Source organism: Syngnathus scovelli, chromosome 14, assembly GCF_024217435.2.
Source record: "Syngnathus scovelli strain Florida chromosome 14, RoL_Ssco_1.2, whole genome shotgun sequence".
Classification (NCBI taxonomy): Eukaryota; Metazoa; Chordata; class Actinopteri; order Syngnathiformes; family Syngnathidae; genus Syngnathus; species Syngnathus scovelli.
This window is the reverse complement of record NC_090860.1, coordinates 8,564,356-8,591,354: the sequence shown is the minus strand read 5'-3', so window position 1 is coordinate 8,591,354 and position 26,999 is coordinate 8,564,356. Positions and strand designations below refer to the sequence as shown.

At 43.5% G+C, this 26,999-nt stretch overlaps 1 protein-coding gene across 5 annotated transcripts; it reads left to right on the top strand.

Annotated features, from left to right (window-relative positions):
- The first annotated feature begins 125 nt into the window (after positions 1-125).
- On the top strand, positions 126-26,151 carry LOC125980855 (protein unc-79 homolog). Of its 5 annotated transcripts, none has more exons than XM_049740453.2 (51): positions 126-278; positions 1,889-2,009; positions 4,931-5,244; positions 5,955-6,125; positions 6,756-6,851; positions 7,382-7,437; positions 7,551-7,680; positions 7,774-7,838; positions 8,518-8,606; positions 8,844-8,884; positions 9,074-9,102; positions 9,999-10,228; positions 10,959-11,130; positions 11,228-11,458; positions 11,532-11,722; positions 11,825-11,948; positions 12,430-12,570; positions 12,904-13,119; positions 13,188-13,415; positions 13,544-13,685; positions 14,030-14,109; positions 14,177-14,325; positions 14,399-14,556; positions 15,224-15,405; positions 15,548-15,749; positions 15,819-16,001; positions 16,218-16,286; positions 16,505-16,794; positions 16,888-17,070; positions 17,142-17,304; positions 17,817-17,966; positions 18,042-19,274; positions 19,426-19,527; positions 19,727-19,843; positions 19,916-20,018; positions 20,122-20,262; positions 20,389-20,427; positions 20,519-20,631; positions 20,700-20,785; positions 21,170-21,343; positions 21,643-21,711; positions 21,791-21,901; positions 23,865-23,969; positions 24,045-24,122; positions 24,196-24,285; positions 24,363-24,538; positions 24,768-24,951; positions 25,025-25,225; positions 25,351-25,428; positions 25,621-25,662; positions 25,746-26,151. In XM_049740453.2, the coding sequence occupies exons 1-51, from the start codon at positions 257-259 to the stop codon at positions 25,932-25,934; spliced, it is 8,049 nt and encodes a 2,682-aa protein (XP_049596410.1). In that variant the 5' UTR covers positions 126-256; the 3' UTR covers positions 25,935-26,151. The 5 variants fall into 5 exon arrangements, with proteins under 5 accessions (XP_049596410.1, XP_049596409.1, XP_049596411.1 ...); XM_049740452.2 differs by having other exon boundaries at positions 25,025-25,228; XM_049740454.2 differs by having other exon boundaries at positions 5,090-5,244; positions 19,727-20,018; positions 25,025-25,228.
- Positions 26,152-26,999: the final 848 nt, after the last annotated feature.

The window sequence follows — 26,999 nt, the reverse complement described above, 5'->3', positions numbered from 1 at the left end:
GCTGAATTAAGCCTCGATATTTTAATATGCCTGAAAGCAGCACACAGTGACCGAGGGAACAGAAATAGTGCACAAATCCATTGCGCGCAGTGGTACGATCAAGCCGAGAGCGAGAGAGGGGGAGAGAGAGAGGAGAAAAGAGAGAGAGAGTGTTCACTTTTCCACCAGTGAGGGACACACACTGAAGAGGGTGCAAAAAATTAAATCCAAATTTAATTGACAGCGTGACTTTTATGTCTCTACAAGTGTCTCCGCAATGTCCACCAAGGCAGAGCAGTGTGAGTAGAGAATGCATGTGTTTCTGTCATGTTATATGTATTTGTATATTTTTTTTATTTTTTGTGTGAGAGAGGACGAGGGGAGCTGTCCTTGGTGATGATGAGAGCTCGGTTGCCAAGGCAGCTTGCAACACGTTCTCACTGCAGAGGAAGGCTGGAGGACTCGATGTGTGTGTATGTGCGCGTGTGTGATGTGTACGAGTGTGTGTACCCCCCCCCCCCCCCTTTCCTCACTCCTCCTCCGCATTTCTTTGCATCTTAAAACAAGTCCATCGATCATTTGCACAGCATTTTAAATGACAGCTAAATTAACAAATTCAACACAAATGCGGACAAGTCAATTCGAGTCGCTTCTGTCAAGGTCGATTCGGTGGAATTTTTTTTTTTTTCCCTAAGCAATATGGTGGCATGAAGAGTGCTCATTAATATGCTGGGATCAGGCTGGTGGGAAGCTTTCTCCTCCTTCTTGTTTGTGAACAGGTGGAAAAAGCAACCTGTATTCTTTCATAATGCTCAGTACTTTCCACACACGCATGTTGACCCAGCTTTTCGTCATTTTTATGAGTCAACATTTCGTTTTTATCAGGTCAAAAGTTGTGGTGATGCTGTCCAGTGGTTAATAATGTCATGTGTTTCAACTGCCATTTCAGTTTGTTTTTTATTTTTCAAAATGGGAATTTAAATGTTAATCAAATTGATCATTCATGATATGATGTGTGTGTATAGTAAAATGGGCTAAAACATGGAATGACAGACATAATGTTGCTGTTGTGGCCAGGCTACAAGTGTAAACAGTATTATGTATAGCAGAGGTGTCAAACTCATTTTTTTAGCGGGCCACATTGTAGTCATAGCTTCTTTCGGAGGGCCATTATGACTGTCAACCCAAATAAATGTATGAGCACCTCATATTATATACAGTAAAAGCTACAAAACAAACTGACAAATAACTCGTTTTCAAATCAGATGAGTAAAAACTGGTCAAATATTTAAAAAAAAGATATTAAAAGTGAAGACATTTTGCAATTCTAGTAATGACACACGAATTTGATGCACAATTTGTCTTCACGGGCCACATATAATGATGTGGCGGGCCGTATCTGGCCCTCGGGCCTTGAGTTTGACACCTGTGATGTATAGTGTCTTTATTAGAATATAATGAAAAATGCACACACTACAATGATAAAAAAACTGGGTAAAATTAACCCAATTTAGGTTAAAATTGGACTCTAATTTACCCAATTTTTTTTGCAAAACGACTCAAAGTTGGTTCAAATTGAAGAAAGTCTGGGATGGATGTTTGGATAAATTAGCCTTGAGACTTGAACCAAATTCCTTCAGCACATGTTGACTTCTATGACCATTAGATAAGCGTCCCCCCTCGGGCTTCTTTTAAGCTTGTAGAAATAGCTCAAAAAGGTCATTCGAAAAGGGCCAGAGGGCATTGGAATCACAGTCTATGTTTAATTTTGTTACTGGAACATCTATGTTACATGGTTGCGAGAGACCACGCATTTAACTGAATGCATGTTAAACCAATCATATTTTTTTGTTGAGCGTTTCTCAAATTATTAATCCGCTTGTCACTCTGCTCTTTATTTTGTCTATAGTTGCTTCTAAGATACGATACTTGCAAGAGTATCACAACCGTGTGCAACACAATATATACCCGGTGCCGTCTGGAACTGACATTGCAAACACACTGAAATACTTTTCTCAAACCCTGCTCAGGTAAGTAAACCGCTCTGGAACCAACAGGTAACACATTTCAAAATGTCTGATATTTAGACTTCTACATGGTCAGATAATTTTAGCACTTTAGTGACACACTTTTTGGACTCCGAAGAGAATAATCGAGAGACAAAGTGAAAGAAGACGGCCACCATTAGCTCTCGAAAGATTTTTTAAAAAAAACAGCTGAGGTGGAGCTTCAGGATGTTTATTGATTCAATGGTCAGCTGCTGAATAAACGCTTCCCTGATGTGACCCTCCCTGAGGGGCCCATGGGGGGCGGCTCCACAGTTGTGGGGTCAGCCCGCTCCCACGGGTGCCGTGGTAGGCGGAGGAAGGACATCCTCCTCCAGTGCAGGCGAAGTGGGCAGCCATTTTAGACACATGCCGGAGCTTATTCTTTTGCTAGTGACCCTTGTTTGGAGTCGTTACGTTAGTATTGTTTGTACAAACACCACGCCCAAGATGATCCCATTGGGTTGAGATCTTGGAAGATGGACCAATCTCATCTTGATATCTCCCTGCAGTGAGATTTTCTTCAATGTTGGCATGGCTAATTTTAGGAGACGCCAACTTTAATCACACTGCCATCAATGTGTCACACCCTGTCTTCTCCACACGCTGGTTGTGATTTTCATTTGATGGAGGTACTGTATAATTCAAAACATGAGGCAGTCGCAGCAGCTGAATAACCTGTTTTGCATAGGCAGTGATGATTTGGCATAATTTACTTCCACAAATGTAGTGTTAGTTGTATAAAAAGGAAATACAGAGGCTTTCCAGTGATATCAAGTGGATTGTTACTACAGAGAAATAATCTCTAAATTTATTTTCGGACTATCCACTATCATCAGCCGCTTTACCAAGTCATTATACCGTGACTTGGTTCAGCAGAATAAACGCCGAAACCATGACAATCTGTCTCACGTGATGATGTCATCACAGTGAGAAAAGGAATTATTCATTCCTTTTTCTGGCAAGCTTCAGCCTGACCTCTACTATACAGGCTCCAGAGAGAATTTGCATATTCACACCATTTTTTTTTCCAGATGCAGATAGAAAAATAATTTTTTTAGTATTATCTGACCATATTTTCATCATAAAATTTTTCAGTTATTGCAACACATAGTTATTTTTAATTGGCAATTTAGGGTTTGACAGTCAATGTCACGTGTCTGTATCAGTGCATTTCTACATGTGTTTTTATGTGTATATGTGTGTTTGTATGCGTGTGTGTGCGTGAGTGTGTGCGCGCGTGTGTGTGTGTGGAGACACATGCAAGTATGTCTGTGTCTGCGTGTATCAGTCCAGTGTATGCGTGCGAGTATGTTTGTTCATGGTTCAATTCAATGATGTATTCTGTAAATGAGAAATGGGCAGTGAAAAAGTCAGAGGTACACTCTGTGTGTTGATTCTGTAACAAACATGTACAGTGGATACAGTGAAGGCGCCCCTGTTAAAACAAAATTAAAAATAATAAAATGGACAATAAATCTCCCCATCCATTTTTTTTAAAATCAACCGAATTGCATTATTAGTTTTATGTGCATTTCTGTCACCATCAATATATTTAATTAAATTACTAGTTGTTATTCAGATTTTTCAAGTTTTTTTTTTAAATGGATTTATTTCCATCGGAAAAATATTATGTATTTTTTATAGGGGTGTGTTCACTTTGTCCATCCACTGTATGTGACTTACCAGTACAACTTTGAGGGGACACGTCATAAAATGTTGCGTTCTGCTGCTAAAGCTCAAATATTTAATGTGTAACAATTGTAAAATAATTCAATCCCCCGTTTCTGACTTCCCATCCAAATGTTAATAAGAAAGAGGCATTTTAACAAAAAGATGCTTTATAATCCAATGTACCAGCTGTAGAATAAAAAGAGCAATGCTCTCTGGCCCCCTCCCCCCTCCTCCACCCTAGATGCTCAACCCGACAAGTTTTTCCTTTTTTCTTTTTTTTTTTTCTTCCCCCTTAAGATGCAATATGTCCACCACCTTCCCCAGGGGACAGCAAACACAATTGTCCATCCCGCATTAGCTCACAAACATAATTGTTACCAGTCATCCCCCTTGATACAACCTATTCCTTTGTCATTCTAGTTTCTCCTCTACCGTAGACTAGTGGCATTTATTTTAGAAACCTGAATCCATATGCCTGTTGGATCTCATTATTTCTCCCGATGATACTGGTGCAGTATCATATTGTATGCATACGGACATTATTTCTCTGGTGCAATAAACATGTGTTGTGAAATAGGAGCACTTGATCTAACCTCACACACATGTTTATTACTGGCTGAAGCATGTTTCAAAAGTGTCACCTCTGTATTTTCCCTAAGCCAATTTGGTGTCACTCCCATCCTTGACCCCTACTAAAGACAAGGAAATTTCTTTTTTTTCTTTTTTTTTTTTTTCTCTCTCTCTCTCCCCCCTTCCCCACAAATTCCACTCCCGCACATTGGCCTTTTTTGCATGGTAGCCGTCGCTGATTGGATGAAGGCAGCCAGCAAGGGACAGACGTTTGCGCTGTCCCTTTAATCTGGAGAAGTATGGGGTTGCCACTGAAAACATGCCATTTTTTATATTTTTGCTCCTTGTCACCAGATACGCATGAGATGCAGTGATCATCGCAGTATGTGCTCATATTTTTTGTTTTTTGTTTTTGACAAGTTTGACAAATGGAGACCAATTGAGTCAAAGTGCGAGCAGGGCAATACAGTCAACTAGTGAGACACTGCATCCTATGTGGGGTTTATCTGGGTTTGTTTTTTTCTATTTACGCTGTCTCTGTAGTGCCATTTCAATGTAATGTGCTGTTTTTTTGTGTCTTTGTTGTCTCTTTTTTTCCCTTGTTCCCCTTCCCTTACCCTCCCTCCCCTCCCCCCTGCCCTCCCCCTCCCACCCCGGAGCAGCATTCTGTCCCGCACAGGCAGGAAGGAGAACCAGGAAGCTTCCAAATTGGCCGTGCCCATGACCATGTGTCTTTTTCCTGTGCCATTCCCACTCACCCCATCTCTAAGACCACAAGTCAGTTCCATCAACCCTACAGTTACTCGCTCCCTCCTTTACAGCGTTCTGCGCGATGCCCCTTCAGACCGCGGGGGGCAGGGGCAGCAGAGTCGGGACGCTCAGCTCTCAGAGTACCCCTCTCTGGACTATCAGGGCCTCTATGTGACCCTCGTGACCCTGCTTGACCTGGTGCCCCTGCTGCAGCACGGTCAGCATGGTGAGTCAAGGCCCCAGTGCACCACTGTTTGTCATCATCATCCCCCCCTGAGCCGTCTGGCCTGCATGAAGCCACTTCCGCTTTTTTGGCCTCTTTTGTAACGGGATGGAAAGAAGTCCTGCTGAGGATCTTGAGGGATGCATGGGGTGATTGGGAGCACGCTGGATCCTGTCAACCTAATCGTTCATAAGCCATTGGACACACCAGCCATAGGCCTTCTCTTCTGTGCATCATATTCGACTGCATGTTTGTTATGTGCAGTGGGAGGAAATGTTTATGCTCATGTCAAATTACGCTAAATGGAAAACGTATGCATACTGTAAGGCAAAGTTTGACATTGTTACCAGACTAGGGAATGATTGCCAGTTTTTTTTTTTTTTTTTCACAGTCAGTGCTCTTTATTCTCATGAATATTTTACCTCAGTTAAAGAAAGCCAGAAAGCATGAAATCCCATCACCTTGACTAGAATGCTCCACTTTGCCTGAGTGCAAACTTCACTTTTAGCAGCTTTTCAAGAAAGCCCATATTCCAATTGTTCTTTCTTTCATTGCTGTACTGATAAATGATGAAATGTAGTTGAGATTGTTTTTGCATTGTGGCTGTATACAGTATGTGAGTACTGTATGTACAGCTCATTGAATGAGTGTCTGTGTATCTCTCTTTTGTCTTTTTTTGTTTGTTTTGTTTTGCCTCTTCTCTTTCCCATCAGATCTGGGCCAGTCCATATTTTACACAACAACTTGCCTTCTGCCCTTTCTCAGTGATGACATTCTCAGCACTTTGCCCTATACTATGATCTCCACTTTAGCTACATTTCCCCCTTTCCTCCACAAAGACATCATTGAGTACCTCAGCACCTCTTTTCTCCCCATGGCCATATGTAAGTAAAGATATTCACATATAAGCATTCTCTACATAAGTCTTGAAATGTTAACAAAAAAAAAATAATGGAAAGTTAATTTGATGAGACTCAGTTAGCAAGCACACACAGGTACAAAGGTTATTGGTGAGGACGTACTGTAATTAATTGTGACAGTTATATATGAAGTTTATTTGCCTTCATCTTTGTTTGCTTCATCGTAGGGGAAATTATTTTGGTACGTCCGTTAAATTATTTTGTACTCGGAGGGAAGTTAATAATGATACGAGCCCGCAAGTTAAGTAAATGCCGGAACAAGTGAGTCACACTGGATACAAAAAAAAATAATTGGAAGCAGATTTTTGGTTGACTTTGGAGTTTCCACTTTCGTCAGTGTCCATAATTGCTTGTCACGGGGGTCCCTCCTCGACATTTACTTTTTTGGCAGCGATAAAAGGGGACTTACACTTATGTTTGGAGTCTAATCATTTTTGTTATGCGGCACATGGAAGTAGATTCTATCTTTCAGTACTATATAAAAATTGACTCATGGTAGATAGTTATGACAAAGTGCAAGATAACAAAAATAAAGCTAATGCCACAAAATCAAGTTTATCAAGTTGTTATCCGTCTTATGTCTCTCAAATGCAGTGGGATCCACGCGGAGGGAAGGGGGAGTCCCTGCCTATGTTAATCTGTCTGCTTCTTCTATGCTAATGATAGCAATGCAGTACACGACAAATCCAGGTAATCTGCTATGTTTGCCACCTTAGGAGTGTTCATGTGAATAAACTATATGGACAAAAATATTGGGACAGTTTAAACACAAATAAATGCCCGTTTAGTTCATATCAAAGGTTTTGCATTAAGAAGGTTATGAATTAAAATTTGCAAATAATTTTTCAGTATACTCCAAATGTGACTGAGAGGTAGCAAAGTCATTTTTGTTGCGGGCCACATCAAAGTTTGGGTTTCCCTCGGAGGGACATTATTTGCCCAATTGTTTTCAATTTATTTTGAATGGATTATTATAACAAAAATGCTTTCAATATCTCAATGTTGTTAAAAGTATTTGCAATTGGGGTATTTTTGCAAAAAACATGATTTGCCTTTGTGGGCCACATATATTAATGTGATGGGCCGGATCTCGCCCCCGGGCCTTGGGTTTGACACCTGTTGATTAACTGATCATGCAACATATAAACTGTATTCCAATATTTTTGTCCATTGTGCGTAAAAAAAAAGAAGAAATAATTGGTACCTCTGCTCCTTCCCAGTTTATCACTGTCAGTTGCTGGAGTGTTTAATGAAGCACAAACAGGAAGTGTGGAAGGTACTCTATTTTATTTGTATATTTTCTCTACCACTGAGATTAACTCCTAGTTGGATTTCATTAGTGTGTGCATCATGCATCAACTTTATACTTGACATATTTATTGCGTGCAGGACCTTCTTTATGTCATATCTTATGGTCCATCCCAAGTCAAACCTCCAGCAGTGCAAATGCTTTTTCATTACTGGCCCAACCTGAAACCACCAGGAGCCATCAGTGAATACCGAGGGCTGCAGTACACTGGTCAGATCTTTTTTATATTTCATCTCTCGGCTCCAAATGTCCTTGAACTAACCAAAGCTCTCCATTTGCCCTTCTGCGATTTATTCCTAACAGCCTGGAATCCCATTCACTGTCAACATATTGAGTGCCACAATGCCATCAATAAACCTGCTGTCAAGGTGACCTAAGTCAAGATGTGCCTTAAATGTATTTCTATTCTCCTGTGTGTGTGTTTTTTTTTTTAATCCTAACTGTTCTGTTTTGCAAGAATCACACATGATCCGTACACGACTGCATGTGGCATGCATGCTGCAGATTGTTCAAGCACACACACACATCAGCGTGTTTGCTTTTGTGAGCCCCACGGTAAATAAATCAGTGAACATCCAGGCAGCTGTAATGATATCAGCATCACTACGCACACACACACACACCCACATCAGTCTCTACTGTTTGTTGCTCTCTTTTATTTGCCTGGTCTGCCTCCATGCAGCCATGCTCAAAATGGACAAATAGAGTGTGAGCAGGAGCAGGGACAGGAGATGGATTTCAATTACTTGGAGGGGGAGGGGAGGGCTGGACTTAATTGGAAGTGGTGACCCCACGTAGCCCTTGGGGATGGAGGTGCAGGGAACAGTAATTCACAGTTCACTTTATACCAAGCACAGGTTGCAAAGGAGCAGAGTGCACCATATGCAGGAAGCCATTCACATCGAGGCATGTGGAGACTGGTTGTGGTGTGACAGTAGTTCCTTAGCAAGAATAAAATAGTTGGCTCATTTAAAATATACCATATGTATTGTTGTGTTTGTTAACATTGAAAAGAAGACATGATTCTAAAGTACTTTTCTTTTGCAGATGTGTATAGATCCCACTCTTTCTGTTGCCCTGGGAGACAAGCCGCCTCCTCTTTACATATGCGAGGAGTGCAGCCAGCGGATAGCCGGGTATGCAAGGCTTCCTTATAGGGCCGACTGATATACTTTTAGATAAAATCTAAAAATGTATTTCCACAAAATGTACATTTTCAAGTTTAATAGATTTTTAATTTTAATTCCTCTTCACTTATAGAAAAAAAAACAAATGACAAGTCAAAACAGTCTCCTCCATTTTGGTATTTGCTTTGTTATTTCTCCTGATACAAAACTCTAAACAGTAAAAACACATTGTTCCCACTTTTTCAGAGACCACGCCGAATGGCTTGTTGATGTCCTTCTGCCCCAAGGTGAGCCTTCCTAACTTTAGTTTTGAATAAAATATCCTCTGAAGTACACTCGCTTTTAGTTCGCATGGCAGATGGAGCAAATGCTCTCGAGTACTGTATGTGACTGTGTGTGTAGGTTCCACACCCCTACTTTAAAATATGTATTTTTTTTCCTTGTTGGTTATGCAATGTCCTTCCTTTGATTTGCAGCTGAAATATCTGCCATTTGTCAAAAGAAGGTAAGAATATTTGAATTATATGCACAGAAATGATTTGTAGATAGTGCAGTTGTGTTTGAGCATAAATAGACTTATTTTCCGCTTAGTCATTTTTTTTGTGACATTTCCAGTCAGAAGATATCAATTAATCAAATGAAAATTTAAATTATATGTGGTCGACATACATTATACTTGACAACAAGCATATTTTGCCGAAGCGGCGTAAGATAAGTGATTGCTCCCTAATGGCCGCCATAGCGACACCTAGAATATTGAATCTGAGATGAGCTCCAGGATTCCAATCAGGCATAGCAACCCGTTGTTGTCAACAGAATAGGTCAGCCTCCACCTAGTTTGTCCAGAACATTTAATCCACATCCTCTCCCCCTTTTGCAGCAGGCTTTGTTCCGCTCATCTCAGAAAGCCTTTTCCACTCCCACCTGGATTTACACCGGAGCTTTCATTATTAATTGAGTCATCTTTCCTCCTGCTCATTGCGTGTCACATTGGCCATCGTGAACTCACCAGCATTCCCAAATCTTTAAAAATACCACCAACGTTTAGAAATGTAACATCACTGCTGAAAGATGAATGATTGAATGAGGCACGTCACCGTCTGAGGACAAATATGTTAATTTGATAGGGGGCACTGCATCCCTCTAATGGCAGAAGATTAGAGGCTGATCAGATTAGGATGGTTCCCTCGTGCCATGCTTTTTATTTTTAGAAGCCCGAGACACTGGGGACGTAAAAAGATTTTTTTTTTTTTTAAATCCCAGCAGATGTGGATGTTTCTCAGCAAATGCTTCTGATATTTTAAGACTTGCAAGTAGCTTGAGATGAATATGACAGTAAGCCGGAATACAAATGAGCGTGTTGACTCTTTCCTCTCATGACTCGACCTCGTGTCGTCTCAGAACTGTAGCTCTCACGTCAGGAGGGCTGTGGTCACCTGCTTCTCGGCCGGTTGCTGCGGGCGCCATGGTAACCGGCCTGTCCGCTATTGCAAGCGTTGCCATGTCAACCACCACAGCAGCGAGGTGGGGGCTGCGGCGGAGACCCATCTGTACCAGACTTCACCTCCTCCGATCAACACCCGGGAGTGCGGGGCTGAGGAGCTAGTTTGCACCGTGGAAGCTGTTATAAGGTGACTTCACAGTTGTGTCATCCTGTTAATTGGGTTTTAAGATGGAGACTTGCAGGATCAGGAGAATACTCGGATGACTGACTATCCAATCTATGGATGAAATATTACGTGCACGCTCTAATTACAAAGTTTCAACAAATCTGACTTTACAGAGATAATAATTTGTCACTAACATAAAATAGATTACCGTATTTTCCTGACTATAAGGCGCATTTCAAAAGCCGCCAGTGCGCCTTATACATGGACCAAATTCCTAAATTTAAACTGGCCCGAAGCATTGTGTCATGAAATCAATCATAAGTGGCCCGCTGAAGACTATGAATCATGAATCAAAAAGACTATGGATCATTATTTTGTGATTATAAAGTAATTTGTTGCGTCTGAAGTTGAAATAAAAAAGATAAAATGGAGAATGATTTGATTTGGATTAAGAATCTGACATGATGCATTAATGGTGCGCCTTATAGTCTGGTGCGCCTTATATAAGGACAAAGTTTTAAAATGGGCCATTCATTGAAGGTGCACCTTACAGTCCGGTGTGCCTTATAGTCCGGAAAATACGGTAATAAAAAATACAATACTATGCATGTGGACTTCATCCTGTGAGCTGTTTTGGTAACTGAGAAGGTTCATCATCAGTATGATATCGTGCATTTCTACACCCACCACAATAATAATGTAAAATTGGATCTCATTACAATATTTTTTTCCTCCCTCCATATCTCCCCAGCCTACTCAAGGAGGCTGAAATCCACGCAGAACAACGCGAGTTTGAACTGAACCGGCGTCGGCAGATGGGCCTGTCTTCCTCGCATCACTCTCTGGACAACATCGAGTTTGATAACAAGGAGGACGACCAGCATGACCAACGCCTCCTCAGTCAGTTTGGCATCTGGTTCCTGGTGTGTACTAAAGGCTCGTCGATAAGATAAATAAGAACATGCACGTCACATGGCTACCTTATCGCCACTATATGGCTTATTGCTCCGCTTCTCTCAGGTGAGCTTGTGTACCCCCAACGAGAACACACCCACTGAGAGTCTGGCCCGCTTGGTCAGTATGGTTTTCCAGTGGTTTCATTCTACCGCCTATATGATGGACGACGAGGTGGGAAGCCTGGTGGAGAAACTAAAGCCACAGTTTGTCACCAAGTGGTTAAAAACAGTCTGTGATGTGCGATTTGACGTCATGGTTATGTGTCTCTTGCCCAAACCCGTCGAGTTTGCCAGAGTAAGGTCACAAATATCACGACGATTATAATTACAACTTGGACTGGGTTGTGAATTGCATTTTTTCTCCTCAGGTTGGAGGTTATTGGGACAAGTCCTGTAGCACAGTGACCCAACTGAAGGAAGGTCTAAATCGCATTTTGTGTTTAATCCCTTACAATGTCATCAGCCAACCACTATGGGAATGTTTCATGCCTGAGTGGCTGGAGGCCATTCGAACGGAGGTGCCCGACCAGCAACTTAAAGAGTTTCGGGAAGTCCTAAGGTAAATGTGACTGTCATGCAAGTAGTTTGAGTAAGTACGTAAAAGAGCAGCCAACTCTATTTTAAGTTCCACGATAATTAAAATCCTTTCTCCCTCATGCAGCAAGATGTTTGACATTGAGCTGTGCCCGCTTCCTTTCTCCATGGAAGAAATGTTTGGCTTCATCAGCTGCAGATTTTCTGGTTATCCAGCGTCCGTGCAAGAACAGGCTCTGCTGTGGTTGCATGTAAGCACACACACACACACTCACACACTGTTCCTCTTGACCATCCCGTGGTTCTGTCCACAGCGCGTGTGAATTGAACAGGTTGTCGTAGTGTGTCAAGTCTGGGCAGGAGCCTGCTGAATATGGATCTGGGTCACAGAATGAGACGGGGGGAGAGAGGAGAGATTTTGGCTTCTATCCCATATGCACTTAGAGCTTGCCACCATGGATCATTTTCAAGTTTTCTGACACAACTCTGATGGAGAGATTGCATTAATTTAGATTTAGTAAATAGGTCAGATTCAAATCGCAGAGAAAAATGATGGTTTGCCACTCATATGTCATATCCCCCCAAAAAAGTCACTTACTGTGTCAAAAGGATTTGCAGCACATTTGCATAGTCATGTTTGCTCAAAAGCAAAACACGGTCTCACTTTTTTTGGTCGAATAAAAAAAATATTAATTAATTAATAAACGTTCCCTTTAAATGGTTTTACTGTAGGTGCTGTCAGAGCTGGATATCGTGGTGCCTCTGCAGTTGCTAATTGGGATGTTCTCGGATGGTGTGAACTCTTTGAAAGAGCTGGCCAATCAGAAGAAGGCACGTGCCTCCGATCTGACTAGCAACACTGGAGCTCGCAGGGTGAGGAACTCGAAATATCTTCGACATTTATTACAGTATAATCTCTTCATCATTCCTCGCCACACTCTTAAAAATATTAAAACAAGCATCGGCGTGATGTTATGACATAACTCGAAGGTCAATTTATGAACGCTTTTGTAAAGCCTGAACGCATCTGAACTATTGATGGATGTGACTTCTACCGTTCATGTACCGGATGTTGCCATGGTAACTGCCAAATTCTAAATATAGATTCCTGAAAGGTCTTAATTGGACTTATCTGCAATAATGATGTAGCGCTCCCATTTACATTGAGCCTTGATATTTTCAACTTCTGTGTTTCTGTCCATGTAGGTGAGCGTGGTTTCAGATCCGGGGCGCCGCGGGCAGCACAACACCCTCAGCCCGTTCCCAAGTCCTTTCAGGAGCCCGTTTCGCAGTCCACTACGTTGTAGTCCGTTTAAAAACCTGGGTCACGCCACCGGCCATTGCGCCTTGGATTTAGACTGTGACGACGACGACATGAACCTGGGCTGTTTCATCCTCATGTTTGACCTCATACTAAAACAGGTGACCTTTTGAAATGCATTGATGTGTCACTCAAGTCGTGATGGTCATCTCCTTGTCCGCTGTCCCAGATGGAACTGCAGGATGATGGCGTGATGCTCGGTTTAGACACCAGCCTGGGGAAAGATATTGTAGGGATCATCAACAATGTCTTCCAAGCCCCGTGGGGGGGCTCGCACACCTGCCAGAAGGATGAGAAGGCCCTGGAGTGCAGCCTTTGCCAATCCAGCATCCTGTGTTACCAGCTGGGCTGCGAGCTTTTGGAGAGGTTGACCCCCCGGGAGGAGATACGCCTGGTGGTGAGACACAGCGTGCATTTTGATTCCACTGAATCTTAATGAACCTTGCGTGTTAGCAACTAAAGCGTATTAAACTGCATCTTGTTATTCATCTTGATGGGGAAACGTGCCGCTGATTTTCTCCGCAGGAACCGACAGATAGTTTAGAGGAAACATTATTGCTTCCTCAGCCAGATTTCTCCGTCGGAGCCGAGAACGGAAGCGAGGAAGAAGACAACCCGAGTGCGGCGCATACTGACAACCACAACAACCATTCTCCTGATACTGCATGTAAATGTTCACACGAAAAACTGTGCCCAAAAATAACATCACATGTGGCTGAGTAAACAATAGCGGAAGTCTCTATTGCCCCTGAAGTGGTGACAGGTATATACTTCAGAAACCTTTGTTCGGCTCACCGTATATGAGCGCAACATGAATCAGTCAAAGGTCATGAACAGAAAATCGATGATGTCATGGTGCTGGCATCCCCAAGGGGATTCTTCGGTCAGCATCTAGGCAACTATGACATGTTTTGTGATTATTTACCTAAAAGGTTACTTCCCGTCTAATTAGTAGCAGGAAGTAAATTCAGATGCAGAATATTTGAATTTCTTCATTTTTTTTCTTTGCAGCTATGAAAAACAACTCAGATAAGAAGTTCTCCTATGAGCAACTTCCTGTGTCCTTAAAACTCATATACACAATATTGCAGGTAAAATTTAACACAGGCAGAAATTTTCTTGAAGAATTTGTGATTTTATTTTATTGTTTGATTTCAGGAAATGTCCAAGTTTGAAGAGCCTGACATCTTGTTTAACATGTTGAACTGTCTGAGGATCTTGTGTCTACATGGAGAGTGTTTGTACTTTGCCCGTAAGGATCACCCCCAGTTTCTGGCCTACATCCAGGAAAAAATGCTCATCCCGAGGTATGAGCTAAATGCCCGCTAACACATTGCTTCGTTAAGAAGGCTAAATGCCTCTTTTCTATTTATGTTCCAGTCTGTGGTCGATGTTGAAGTCCGAGTTTTGCCAGTTAGCCTCTCTGGCGGTGCCTCAGCTCCTTCACGCTCTCTCTCTGTCCCACGGGGCGGACATCTTCTGGAACCTTATCAACACAAACTTCAACAGCAAAGATTGGAAAATACGATTTGAAGCAGGTGAGATGACAGTCATTTGTTTCTCTGCCTCTGCCTCGGGATGAAATGGATCATCTGAAAAAGACCCCCTTTCCCTTTATATAACATACGTTTTACACCACTGCCCACATCTCCTCCCTTGTTGTCATGGTTACAGTTCGGCTCGAACACTCGGCAAATAGGAATTGACGGCTTGATATGATTTTTTTTTTAACCACCTTGTGGTTGTCTACGAGTTGACCTTGAGAGAATCAGGGATACTCTGCAATAGAAGTTCAGATTGATTGATTTGTCCTTGTAGCCATATCAACAAATTTATCTCTAGGCCAGTGTTGTCAGCCTTGTGGCTTGATGATATCCCTACATTTGAATAAATATCAAATTATTGTAATATTTCAATCGTTCCAAGGTCGTCTTTTCTTGGAATACATAGTACTTCATATTTCCTGAAGTGTGACATGACTAACGGGGCGTGTATATTGTGCCAACAGTGACACCTAGTGTTAATTTATGTGTAGTGCAGCAATTAAAGCCAAGTCAATAAAAAATTACAATATTAAGCAAAATGCTGCTTATTAATTGTCCATATTGGTTTCAAATTTGTTTTTGGGCAAGGAATAGTATGATTGTCTAGTGTTAGCACACCTATCATATATAAAAATGTTTTATTCTTATGATATTGTCATAGTGGAGAAGGTCGCAGTGCTGTGCCGCTTTCTCGATATTGGAGCGGTGACTAAAAACCACCTGCTCAAGTACTCTTTGGCGCACGCCTTCTGCTGCTTACTGGCTTCGGTGGAGGATGTTAATCCGGCTGTGGCCACCCGAGCCAGACTGCTGCTGGACACCATTAAGAGGCCAGCACTGCAGGTGAACACCATACACAGCAATCCTTTATCCTGAACACAAACTACCGAAGAGCCACTTTGATATTCCTCACTATAATTTCATTTAGATGTTCTTGTTGTGTCCCCTGATTGGTGCTCTTCTTTTTTTTGTATGAGCTATGCAGGGTTTGTGCCTTTGCCTGGATTTCCAGTTTGACACAGTGGTGAGGGATCGGCCTGTCATCCTCAGCAAATTGCTCCTGCTTCATTTCCTGAAGAAAGACGTACCAGCTCTCAGCTGGGAGTTTTTCGTCAACCGCTTTGAAACATTATCGCTTGAAGCTCAGTTACACCTGGACTGTAACAAGGAGTTCCCTTTCCCTACAAGTATGTGAAATCATTTTGGTTGAGACAATCACAGTCCGTTTAGATTTGAAATACAATTCCTTTTGACAGCCATCACTGCAGTGCGAACCAACGTGGCAAACCTCAGCGATGCGGCAATGTGGAAAATACGACGAGCGCGCTTCGCCAGGAACCGCCAGAAGAGTGTGCGTTCCTTGCGTGACAGCGTGAAGGGCGGCCCTCCAGAGTCCAAGCGGGCGTTCTCACTCCCCGAGTCACTGAGCAACCGACTTTGTGAGTCGTGCGTGTGTGTCCTGTGACATTTTCATTTAGGCTGTGATCCCGAAGCAAGAGCAGGGCTCCCACTAATCACAAAAAGTCAGTGTAATGGTCACTATTTTTTTTTTTTTTTAAAACTACCATATTGACCAACTTGTGTGTACCTAGACATGTGCCCTGGAGTAATTTTTCCTGTCAGTTCTCTAAGATGTGTCCTTATTTGCTTTATAGCGCTAAGGCTAACCAGGCAAGAGCACTCTGCTCCAACACTCGGTGATATGATCGAGAAGGTTCTGCCAGGTAAAAAAAAAAACTATTTTACAACTCCGCACATATATTCCATAAACATTTAGCCAAGGATATATATTCATTATACACATATGGACAAAATTATTGGGGAATATTTAGCCAGTTCTGAAGTGACCTTTAATGACCCCTGATCAAGTCTATCGAACATCTGTGAAAGAAGCTGAAAGCCTCTGCGGCACATTTCCTCCAACTCTGAGTCTCTCATGCAGGCCAGACGCTGTCTCCTGAAGACGACAGCATCATCCGAGACCTACTCCCAGAAGACGCCGGCATAGACCACCAGACTGTTCACCAGCTCATCATGGTGCTCATGAAATTCATGGCCAAAGACAAGAGCAGTGCCGAGGCAGACATCGGCAGTGCCAAGGCCTTCAACACGGTGAAGCGGCACCTGTATGTGTTGCTGGGTTACGACCAGCAGGAGGGCTGCTTCATGATTGCACCTCAAAAGATGCGTACCTCGACATGCTTCAATGCTTTCATTGCTGGTATTGCACAGGTGACTAATTTTTATTACAAAATATCACCGCTTTTTCATCAATGTTATAGTGTGTGCTATGTACGCTGAAGCGTTCAATGTCATTTCTTTCAGGTCCTGGACTATAACATCGGTTTAGGGAAGCAACTGCTCCCCCTGGTGGTCCAGGTTTTAAAGTACTGCACCTGTCCTCAGCTGAGACACTATTTCCAGCAGCCACCTCGATGCTCACTTTGGGCCCTGAGGCCGCACATTAGACAGATGTGGCTCAAAGCGCTCCTGGTCATTCTGTATAAGGTAACGCCTCTTAAAAACTTGTCATAAAATAAATACTAAACAGTAGCTAAAAAAATACTGCCATTTTTCAGTATCCTTACAGAGAAATGGATGGAAGCAAAGTTGTCCTCCATCTGATCTACATTACTATCAACACTCTGAACGCCCAGTATCATAGCTGCCGTCCCCACGCCACCGCTGGTCCGCTTTACAGTGACAACTCCAACATGAGCCGTTACAGTGAAAAGGAAAAAGGTAAACGAATACCGTATTTTCCGGACTATAAGGCGCATCTAAAAACTTCTCAAAAGCCGACAGTGCGCCTCATAGTCCAGTGCGCCTTATATATGGACCGAATTCCTCAATTTAAACTGGCCCGAAGCATTGTGTCATGAAACCCATCATAAATTGCCCGCTGAAGACTATGAATCATGAATCAAAAAGACTATGGATCATTATTTTGTGATTATAAAGTAATTTGTTGCATCTGAAGTTGAAATAAAAAAGATAAAATGATTTGCTTTGGATTAAAAATCTGACATAATGCATTAATGGTGCGCCTTATATAAGGACAAAGTTTTAAAATGGGCCATTCATTGAAGGTACACCTTATAGTCCGGTGCACCTTATAGTCTGGAAAATACGGTAACACCAAAATATGTTGTAATGAGGTTTTGGCCTACTATAACAACAATATTCAACACTATGGACAGTAGACACAATGTTATTTTTTTTTTTCATTCTGCTTTGCTTACTCTCTTTTTCAGAAGAGGATAGTGTATTTGACGAGTCCGATGTTCATGACACGCCCACCGGAGCGGCTAACAAGGAGTCACAAACCTTCTTTGCCCGCCTGAAGAGAATTGGCGGCAGCAAGTCTGTGAAATACCAACCAGTCGAGCTGAACGCAAAGAAAAGTACGAGCTCACTGTGCTCACTGATGACATATTTTGTTTGACGACGTCTCATCGTTTCTCTTTTACCCACGTCAGGTGAAATTGAACTGTCAGAGTACCGGGAAGCAAGTGCACTTCAGGACAGCATCTTACACTGCGTAAGGGAGGAGAGCACCAGGAAGAAACGTCTGCAGGCTATGAACAAGCAGAAGTCTCTGGACATCTCTAATACTGACTCGATCCTCTTCAACCTGGACGAACATCGACGTAAATCCTGCATCGACCGCTGTGACTTACAAGCGCCCCCTGCTGTGTTACCCCCAACGGCCGCCGGCCGCAGCAGGCGTCATGGCAAAGGATCATGCGATGGAGCTTGGGTTCGAGCGGAAGGCAGCGATGCAGTGGACAGGCGAGGCTCTCGAGGAGGACAGTCCGACATCTCCAAACCTGTCATCCCCGAGGTCCGCCTCAGCTGCATGGAGACTTTTGAGGACAAGCTGGATCACAGCTCCGCTGGGGGGTCAGCTGCAGGAAAGGAGGACCAAGACCTCATTGACCTCTCCTCTGACTGCACTTCCATTCCAGAGAAGCACTCCCTGCTCTCCATGTCTGATACTGACTCCTTAGTGTTTGAACCCTTACCTCCACTCAGGATCGTTGAGAGTGACGAGGACTTTGACCTCAACACCATAATAGGCTCAAAGTTCAACGGAAGTCCAAAAGTTCTGGCTTCCCCCGGGAGTAGTAACACGTTGCGGCTGTCCCCTGTGGTGCAGGTGAGTGTGGAGGACTGCTCGAGTGAAAAAAAGATCACAGACCTTCTGACAGGAGAAGCATTTTTGGGAAAGAAACTGACTCCTTCAAGTTCTTTGGAACTCCCCGAGCGACTGGAGAACATCTGCCACGAGAGCCCCATCATGACCCTGAAGCAGAAGAGAGACCTGCTGAGGAAGACACCCCGCGTGCCAGACACCTCACTAGATGATGCATTCGGGGCACTAGAGGAGGCCAAGGCCTCAAGCCCCTCCGGCAGAACGATCTTCTTGGACATCCCGGAAGACAGAGCCGAACCTCTGTCCTCACCGGAGAGAAGCAACGACGAGGAAGAGGATGGTGACGATGAGGAAGACGACGACATGATCGATGAAGCGGACAGCGAACTCAAAACGCATGACGGCGATGACAATGACGAAGCGGAGTTTAAAATTCAGATTGTTCCTCGACAAAGGAAGCAGAGGAAGATAGCTGTGAGCGCCATCCAGAGGGAATACCTGGACATCTCGTTCAACACTTTTGATAAGCTTGGCAACGAGCAGGACACGGACACAGGTGAGTTAGAACCGTAAAAAACTCTTTTAGCATTCTGGCAACATCTTTTTGTCATTCATTTACATGAACAGTTGTTAGACACACACACACACACACACGTACACACATTGATGGAGGAACTCACCCGACAAGTGTTTGCACCACCGTGCAGATCACAAAGCTATGTCCACCTTGGAAAAGCCGCGAGAATCTTCCTCAGCGCCAACACTTGAAGCCGAAATGCCCGAAACAAGCCACCGCTCTTCAGTATCTGGTAAGACCCCCCCCCCCCCTCCCCAAATTACTTTGTTTTATTTAAAAACAAAAAAAAAATGCTCTGCAGAGATTAGCACACAGGCTACACATCGGCTAAATTGTTTCATTTCATGATTATTTGGACTCACATTCGTTTTCCATAACACTCTGCTAACATTTAAAAGCAACTTGAAATTTATTTGTGTTGTGACCTTCAGCTCAGTACCGTCAGGTGAAGCGAGGATCTTTGGGCGCACTGACCATGAGCCAATTGATGAAGAGACAACTGGAGCATCAGTCCAGCGCACCGCATAACATCAGCACCTGGGACACAGGTTGTTCATTCATTGGTGTGACCTCATTAACCCCGATAACTAGTTTTGATGAATGCTTTTCCTGCACCGTAGGTCCAACAAAAACCAGTCTGCTCTCAGCGCCCAGCACAGTTAGCATGTTTGTCCCCGCACCTGAAGAATTCATTGATGAGCAGCCGACATTAATGTCTGACAGGTGAATTAAGACATTTTTTAATATATATGGCAATGGGAGGAGCAAAATAATAACAGTCTAGAGACGGCAGAAGTGAGAGTTTTGTTTCTGTTTGATGCTTTAGGTGTCGAGACTGCGCGGCTGTGCTGGAAGAATATGATGAAGAGACCCTGGGCCTGGCGGTGGTGGTCCTTTCCATGTTCATCCACCTCAGCCCTGATCTAGCGGCTCCTATGCTCCTGGACATCATGCAATCTGTGGGCAGGTAGAGCATCTCCCCCTCCCTGCAACCTCCATCCACGCTGCACTTAGATGAAGATTCGCAAATAACCCTCAGGACGTATGCATGATTCATTCCCGGAGTCTAATCCACTGATTTGACTTATTTCAGGCTGGCTTCCAGTGCTAATTTTTCTGGACAAGCTGAGAGGTACGACACGAAGCTGTCTCACGGAGATATGCACGATGAGATTAATGATTTCCGTGTAATTTATGTGGCCATTTCTCCTTGTGCTTTGCAGCATGTTGATCCCAGGAAATGTTGCAGGTGTAGCCAAGCAGTTCCTCCGTTGTATGTTCCACCAACTGGCTCCAAATGGAGTCTTGCCACAACTCTTCCAAAGCAACATTAAAGGTCAACTCCTAACACTTGAATTTGAACTTTACAGGACAAATCAAATTAAAACAACCTTCTCTCTGCAGATGGAAGTTTTCTTCGGACCCTTGCCTCCTCGCTAATAGATTTTAATGAGCTGAGTTCTGTCGCTGCTCTCAATATGCTTCTAGAGGTGAGCATTCTCCTCATTTTTTCTTCCAACCAGCAGGAGGCGCTCTCGTCAAAGCATTGGCAGGCCAACTTTGGTTCCAACCAGGCAGCATAAGCCCATTTCAAATAATTCCTCCGGGTATCCAAGAGAACCCGCCTTATTACCCTGCACAACTGCACCAGTTGATCGTTACTGCTGGGTTAAATAAATGACACAGATAAAAACCCAGTGAGGCGTGGGGACCCCATGCGAGCTATAATCTCAGCTTCGGTGTCCTAAATCCACTGCTGCAGTTCTGAGTATTGTGATTGAACAGAACTGAATGATCAGTTAAATGGAAATATAACAATGCTTATAGAATGGCCTTATATAATACTTGATGCATCTGTGCCCCCTCCCCTGCAGGGGCTGAACAACAAGAAGAGTCTGCCAGCAGGAGGCACTATGCTGCACTGCTTGGACAACATTGCTACCTTCATGGAGGCCCTCCCTATGGACTCCCCAAGCAACCTGTGGACCACCATTTGCAACCAATTCCAGGCCTTCCTCACCAAACTACCCTCTGTGCTTCCTCTGAAGGTAGCCCTCGACGCCATTGCTCACTTAGCCTGCGCCTGATATGGTTTGATGTGATTATGGCTGGAGAGAAAGCATGGCGCAGTGCCCTTGTCAGGTTCAATAGCACTGAGTCTTCAGATTGTAATTGATTTGACTCTGCCGCTTTTGACCTTGGAGGTCAAATTAAAGTGTCCCTAATCATTTTATCCTCACATGAATTTGATCCAATGTTATGATTATGCATTATAGTGGGGAAAAAAAAGTTGTAGGAACTTTTGTAATTAGAAAAGTCTTCTCATTAAAGCTTTTTCAATCTTTAGTGCCCCATGGATTCCAGCTTGAGGATTATAATTTGCCTTCTGAAAATTCCAACCACAAATGCAACTCGGGTAAGATCAGCGAAGATTTTGGGAGAAGCTCATTTATATAAATCCTGGCCTTGAACATCTCACCACTTGTGTCCCACAGAGCCTTCTGGAGCCTTTTTCCAAGTTGCTGAGCTTTGTCATCCAGTATGGCATCTTCAGCCTTTCCTACTTAGTCGAGTTGTGTGGACTCTGCTACAAAGCATTCAACAAGGTACATTAGTCTTAATTGTGTTTCTGCTCAACACAGGAATTGTTTTTTCATTTCCGAAAAAACGTCCAACGCAAAAGTCTCCATTTTGATTATGTTATTGTTACTTACACAATCTGAGTGAATGACTCGCAGCAAAAACATCTGATACCAGCTTTGTGTTTCTGCTGCCTTTCTGAAACTGGATAGGATCATTCACCCACTATGATTGATTTGTTGTTCCCCACAAAATGGCGCCGTAAGAAACAGATCAGGATGCAATAATCCACCATGATTTCTTTCTGATGACACAATGCAGTGCCTCAACTGTATCCGCCCTGGAAAGAGTTAAAACCTTTTAAACAAATTAGCTAAAAATGTTGACTTGTGTTGTTTCGGCCGCCATCATTCTTTCGGTGGTGTGCTACTTCCCTGACTCCGCAGACAACCAGAAATGTGGCCAGGCGTCACACATGATTAAATAGGCAATCAGCCAGTATTGATTAACATGATTAGTTGGTTTGCTGTTGGGTCTGTGGCGGCTTTCTGAGATGCAGTCTCGGGCGACGATGCAGCTCGGGCTCGTCTAGGACGTTTGGCCCCGAGCATCCTCAATCCTCCACCACTGTCAACAGCGCATGCTTTATGTCTCCTGCAGTATCGATTTTCCACACCCGCTTCAATTCCTCACCGGACAATATCCGCTTTTCAAAACCCAGAGTCACTATCAACAATTACTCTTGGAACCTGTCTGATATATTTTTTTAAAGGGATTTCTGGGAAGGGGTTCTCAACTCATCTCACCTGTCTCATGAGGTCAGGTTTTAAAGTTGTAAGTTTATTTTTTGGACTGAAGTTGGCCATTGTATTATGCATCAGTGGATGCTGCTGCAACTGGGCCTGTGGCTTTCTATTTACTGAAGGTGACATGCTCCATTAAGTTTTAATTTAAAGAGCTCAAGTGCGGCCGTGCAAAAGCCACACATACGCTGGAGATAGAAAGGAAACACAGTGGGTGTGTTAAAATAGTGGCCTTTTTATAATAGGATCATAAAAATAATTATTTTAAGAATCATGGGATCATGTTTACTAATTAAAAAACATCAAAAGGGTTGTTTTGTTGAATCATCTTTTGCTTGGCAACTTCTCATGTGCCCCACAAATTTTCCATCGGCAAACTCTTGGGTGACTTGAAGAAGGCCTGTGCAAAACCTTTGCAGTCGAGCACAATCTGAAAGTTGGACAGAGGTCAAATGTTGCTGAATTACAAGTAAAACAAAAAGTGCTTCGTCAGCATAATCAACCACTTACTCTATTTTATATCTATCCATGCATTTTCCATAGGATTTTTCCTAATTAGGGTGAACTGGAGTCTATTCGAGCTGACTTTGGGCAAGAGACAGGAGCTGATTGTCGGCTAATTGCAGAACACAAATAGACAAGTTCGAGTTATCGGTGAAATGTGGGTCAAAGAATCAAAATCCCGAAGCTCAGAACTTTGAATAGTTTCTTAAGGCCAAGGGGCGTGTCCACTTCCAAGTAAGACACATCCGGAGCGGCTTTCCATTCCTTGGGAGCATGCGGCCAACATAAGCAAGCAAGATGGCACAGAGAAAGAAAGGCAAAAGTGGAAGCCAAGAGATGACAGTGTGGTTTGTAAACAGGCAGCTGGGCTTTGTGTGGAAGGGATGAACAAAGAGAGCAGCCTGTCCTCAGGGAGGGAGAAGCCAGCCTGACAGCCTCATCCGAGCTGCCTGGGACTCGGGGAGGAGAGATCTGGACTGGCCTAAATCTACTCCTCATCCTCACTATTGTCTGTCTATTCTCTGGCTCCCTCCCGCCCTCTCGCCGCCTGTCCTTCCCCTTCTATTCAGCCTCACGAGTTGATGCTCTCCTCGCAGCATGAGTAAGGGAGAGCGATAATAGAAAAAGGCAGTCCTTGCTGCATGGCTACATTTACTCCCTTCTCTTATCTCCTCACATCCAGGAGCGAGATAAGTTCTACATGTCACGCATTGTGGTGCTGGAGCTGCTTCAAGCGCTCAAGTTCAAATCCCCGCTGCCTGACACAAACTTGTTACTGCTGGTCCAGGTAAAAAAAAGCACAGCAAAAAATCCAATGTTGCCATGTTTGATCAAATTTACTGCACTGTGGTGTATTTGCCAGTTCATTTGTGCAGATACCGGCACACGGCTAGCAGAATCAACCATCATCCAAAAGCACATGATCGCTACATTGCCCGGGGTAAGATTCTACTAAGAACCTCATTAGAATCGGCAGGCGGCCTAAAAATAAAATATGTGTCCCGTTCTAACAGTGCACAACAGCAGCAATGGAATGCATGAGACAATACATAAGTGAGCTCCTGGACTTTATTGCAGATATGCACACGCTAACCAAACTTAAGGTGAGTCTTATTTTGCATCACAAGAGCTTTTTTTTTTAATTTAGCAGAGGTCAATGTCCCCTCAATATGTCATTCAGAGTCACATGAAAGCTTGCTGCCAGCCGTTGCATGAGGACACTTTTGGAGGGAACCTTAAAGTTGGCTTGGCGCAAGTGGCCGCCATGGAGATCAGTAAAGGCAATCACCGTGACAACAAAGCTGTGGTCCGTTATCTTCCTTGGCTTTACCATCCTCCTTCCACCATGCAACAAGGGTGAGACTCAACTTAATTACAGTATTCTTTTTAAAAATTGCTCAGAATAAATCAGTGCAACAAAAAATGTATTAACTACTGTTTTATTTTGGGCACTAAATATCGACAACTTCTACTTTCCTGAATGTGTCACATTGAGCAGACGAATGGTGCCTGGAGTGTCATTAAATATTGATGATAATGGAAAAAATAGCATTGTCGTGATGTCATGAATGTGTTTCCTGCGCAGTCCAAAGGAATTCATCGAGTGCGTCTCCCACGTGCGTCAGCTGTCCTGGCTCCTCCTGGGATCCCTCACACATTTCGCCCTGCATCAGGGTTCCACTTCCTGTATGCCCATCCCTCTTGATGCTGGCTCCCACATTGCTGATCATCTTATCGTCATCCTTATTGGCTTTCCTGAGCAGTCCAAGGTTTGGCTAGAATCATTTCATCCGTTCAAATGATCGCTTTTATTCATGGATGCTTTTTCATGGACTCTCGCAGACGTCGGTGCTGCACATGTGCTCTTTGTTCCACGCCTTCATGTTCGCCCAGTTGTGGACCATCTACTGTGAGCAGGCGGCCGCCGCTCCTACTTTGCAGAACCAGAACCAGACAGAGTTTTCATCCAGCGCCATTCTGACAGGCCTGGAGTTCTGGAGTCGTGTGACACCCAGCATTCTGGAGCTCATGGCGCACAATAAGGTGGTGAGTGCTTTGCTTTCACTGACTGTCAAGTGCAAAATGTGCTCTTAAAATGTGGACAATAGAATATGTGAAGAGTCCTCAAAAGAAAAAAAAGATAACCTTTTTTGTTCTTTTTTTTTCAGATGGTGGAGATGGTGTGTCTTCACGTTATTAGCCTGATGGAAGCACTGCAGGAGTGCAACTCAACCATCTTTGTCAAGGTTTGTGAGAAATTTACATCCGGACTTCCCCCCAAAATAGATAGATAAAAAAATAAGAAAATAAATAAATAATAATAAAAATAAAATAAAAAAGTTAAAAAAATATGTACTTTGTGGGTTTTAGTGGGTCTGTCTGGAACATATTAACACAAAATAATGACATCATTTCTCCCCATTTATTTTTTCCCTTAGCTTATTCCAATGTGGCTACCCATGATACAGTCCAACCTTAAGGTAACCCCAATAAATATCATCAAAATATCCAAGCAAATTTTTCAGACTGTTTGAGTGGTTAACTCCCCCCCCCCCCTCATCAGCACCTGTCGGCGGGTCTACAGCTGCGTCTCCAGGCCATCCAGAACCGCGTGAACCACCAATGTCTGCAAGCTCAGACGCCGGGGGCGCCGCCCTTCGCGCTGCGCAAGTGGCTGCAGTGCACTCAATTCAAGATGGCTCAGGTGGAGATCCAATCATCTGAGGCCGCCTCGCAGTTCTACCCCATGTAACCTACTTTCTGCAATTCCGCTCTGAATAACCAAAAAGGATGCTCACCTGGGCTGAACTGCCTTTAGTTTGATATGTACAGTAGATCTGTGCTATTTACTGTTATGGCTCACTTGCAGAAGATTTCTATTTATCTGTGTTGTGCTCTGAATACAAATGCGTACTCACTCTATGACGTTCTATCTTTTTCGACTGAACAATAAAAGTTCTTTTTTTTTTTACAAGACACCTTGTCATTTACTATATTCAAATGTGACATTTACTTCCCTTACTCGTCCCCGCTCATATTCCAAATGTCCATTTTACCATAATGCGAATGGCAGCGCGATTAAATCAGCCCGCCTTGTTTACTGTTGCGAACCAGAGACTGGACCTCTCCCGGAAAACGACATGACATGCATTTAGCCAGCTCGCCGTCTCCGATTCTTGTCAGAACGTCCGTCACGCTGCCTCTCGCCATCACGACTCGCATCCATCAGGAGGCCGTGCGAGTTGCGGGAGCAGCTTCCTAACTCGATAAAACAGAGTTAGAGCTTGGAGTTAAACGAGACTATTTTGGTTAGAGATTCTCCCCCGCCACCGCACCCTCTACCAGCGGCGCCCCAGCCCAAAGTGGAGGCCTCCCCTTCCTCCCCTTCTACCAAGCAAACGCAATTACCTTTGGCATAATGTGGTTTGTTGTGATGGATCTTTGTTGTGAGGTCTAACTGCATTAGCCTGAGGATAACAGATGTCATGACAGCAGGGCATATTTGTCTCCTTTTTTGATTTCATTATCAAGCTTTAACATTAATACAATTTAAAAATTGAAGAACGAGAGAACCGCGTCATTCGAGCTGTTTGGGGATTTGACTTTTTATTTGTGCGTGCAAAAGAGGACCAGTGATGAGAGGTGTGAGTCAAATGAGTCACAATGTGACTAATGAACTCACACACATGCGCGCTCACGCACTCAGCCCGGCTGACCCGCCAGGCTGGCTGAATCAGGCTTGCAGTGACAACCTTGTCATCAAACCGCCAGTCCTGGCTCATCAACGCTCTCCTGCTGCGGGAGGGTGAACAAAAGT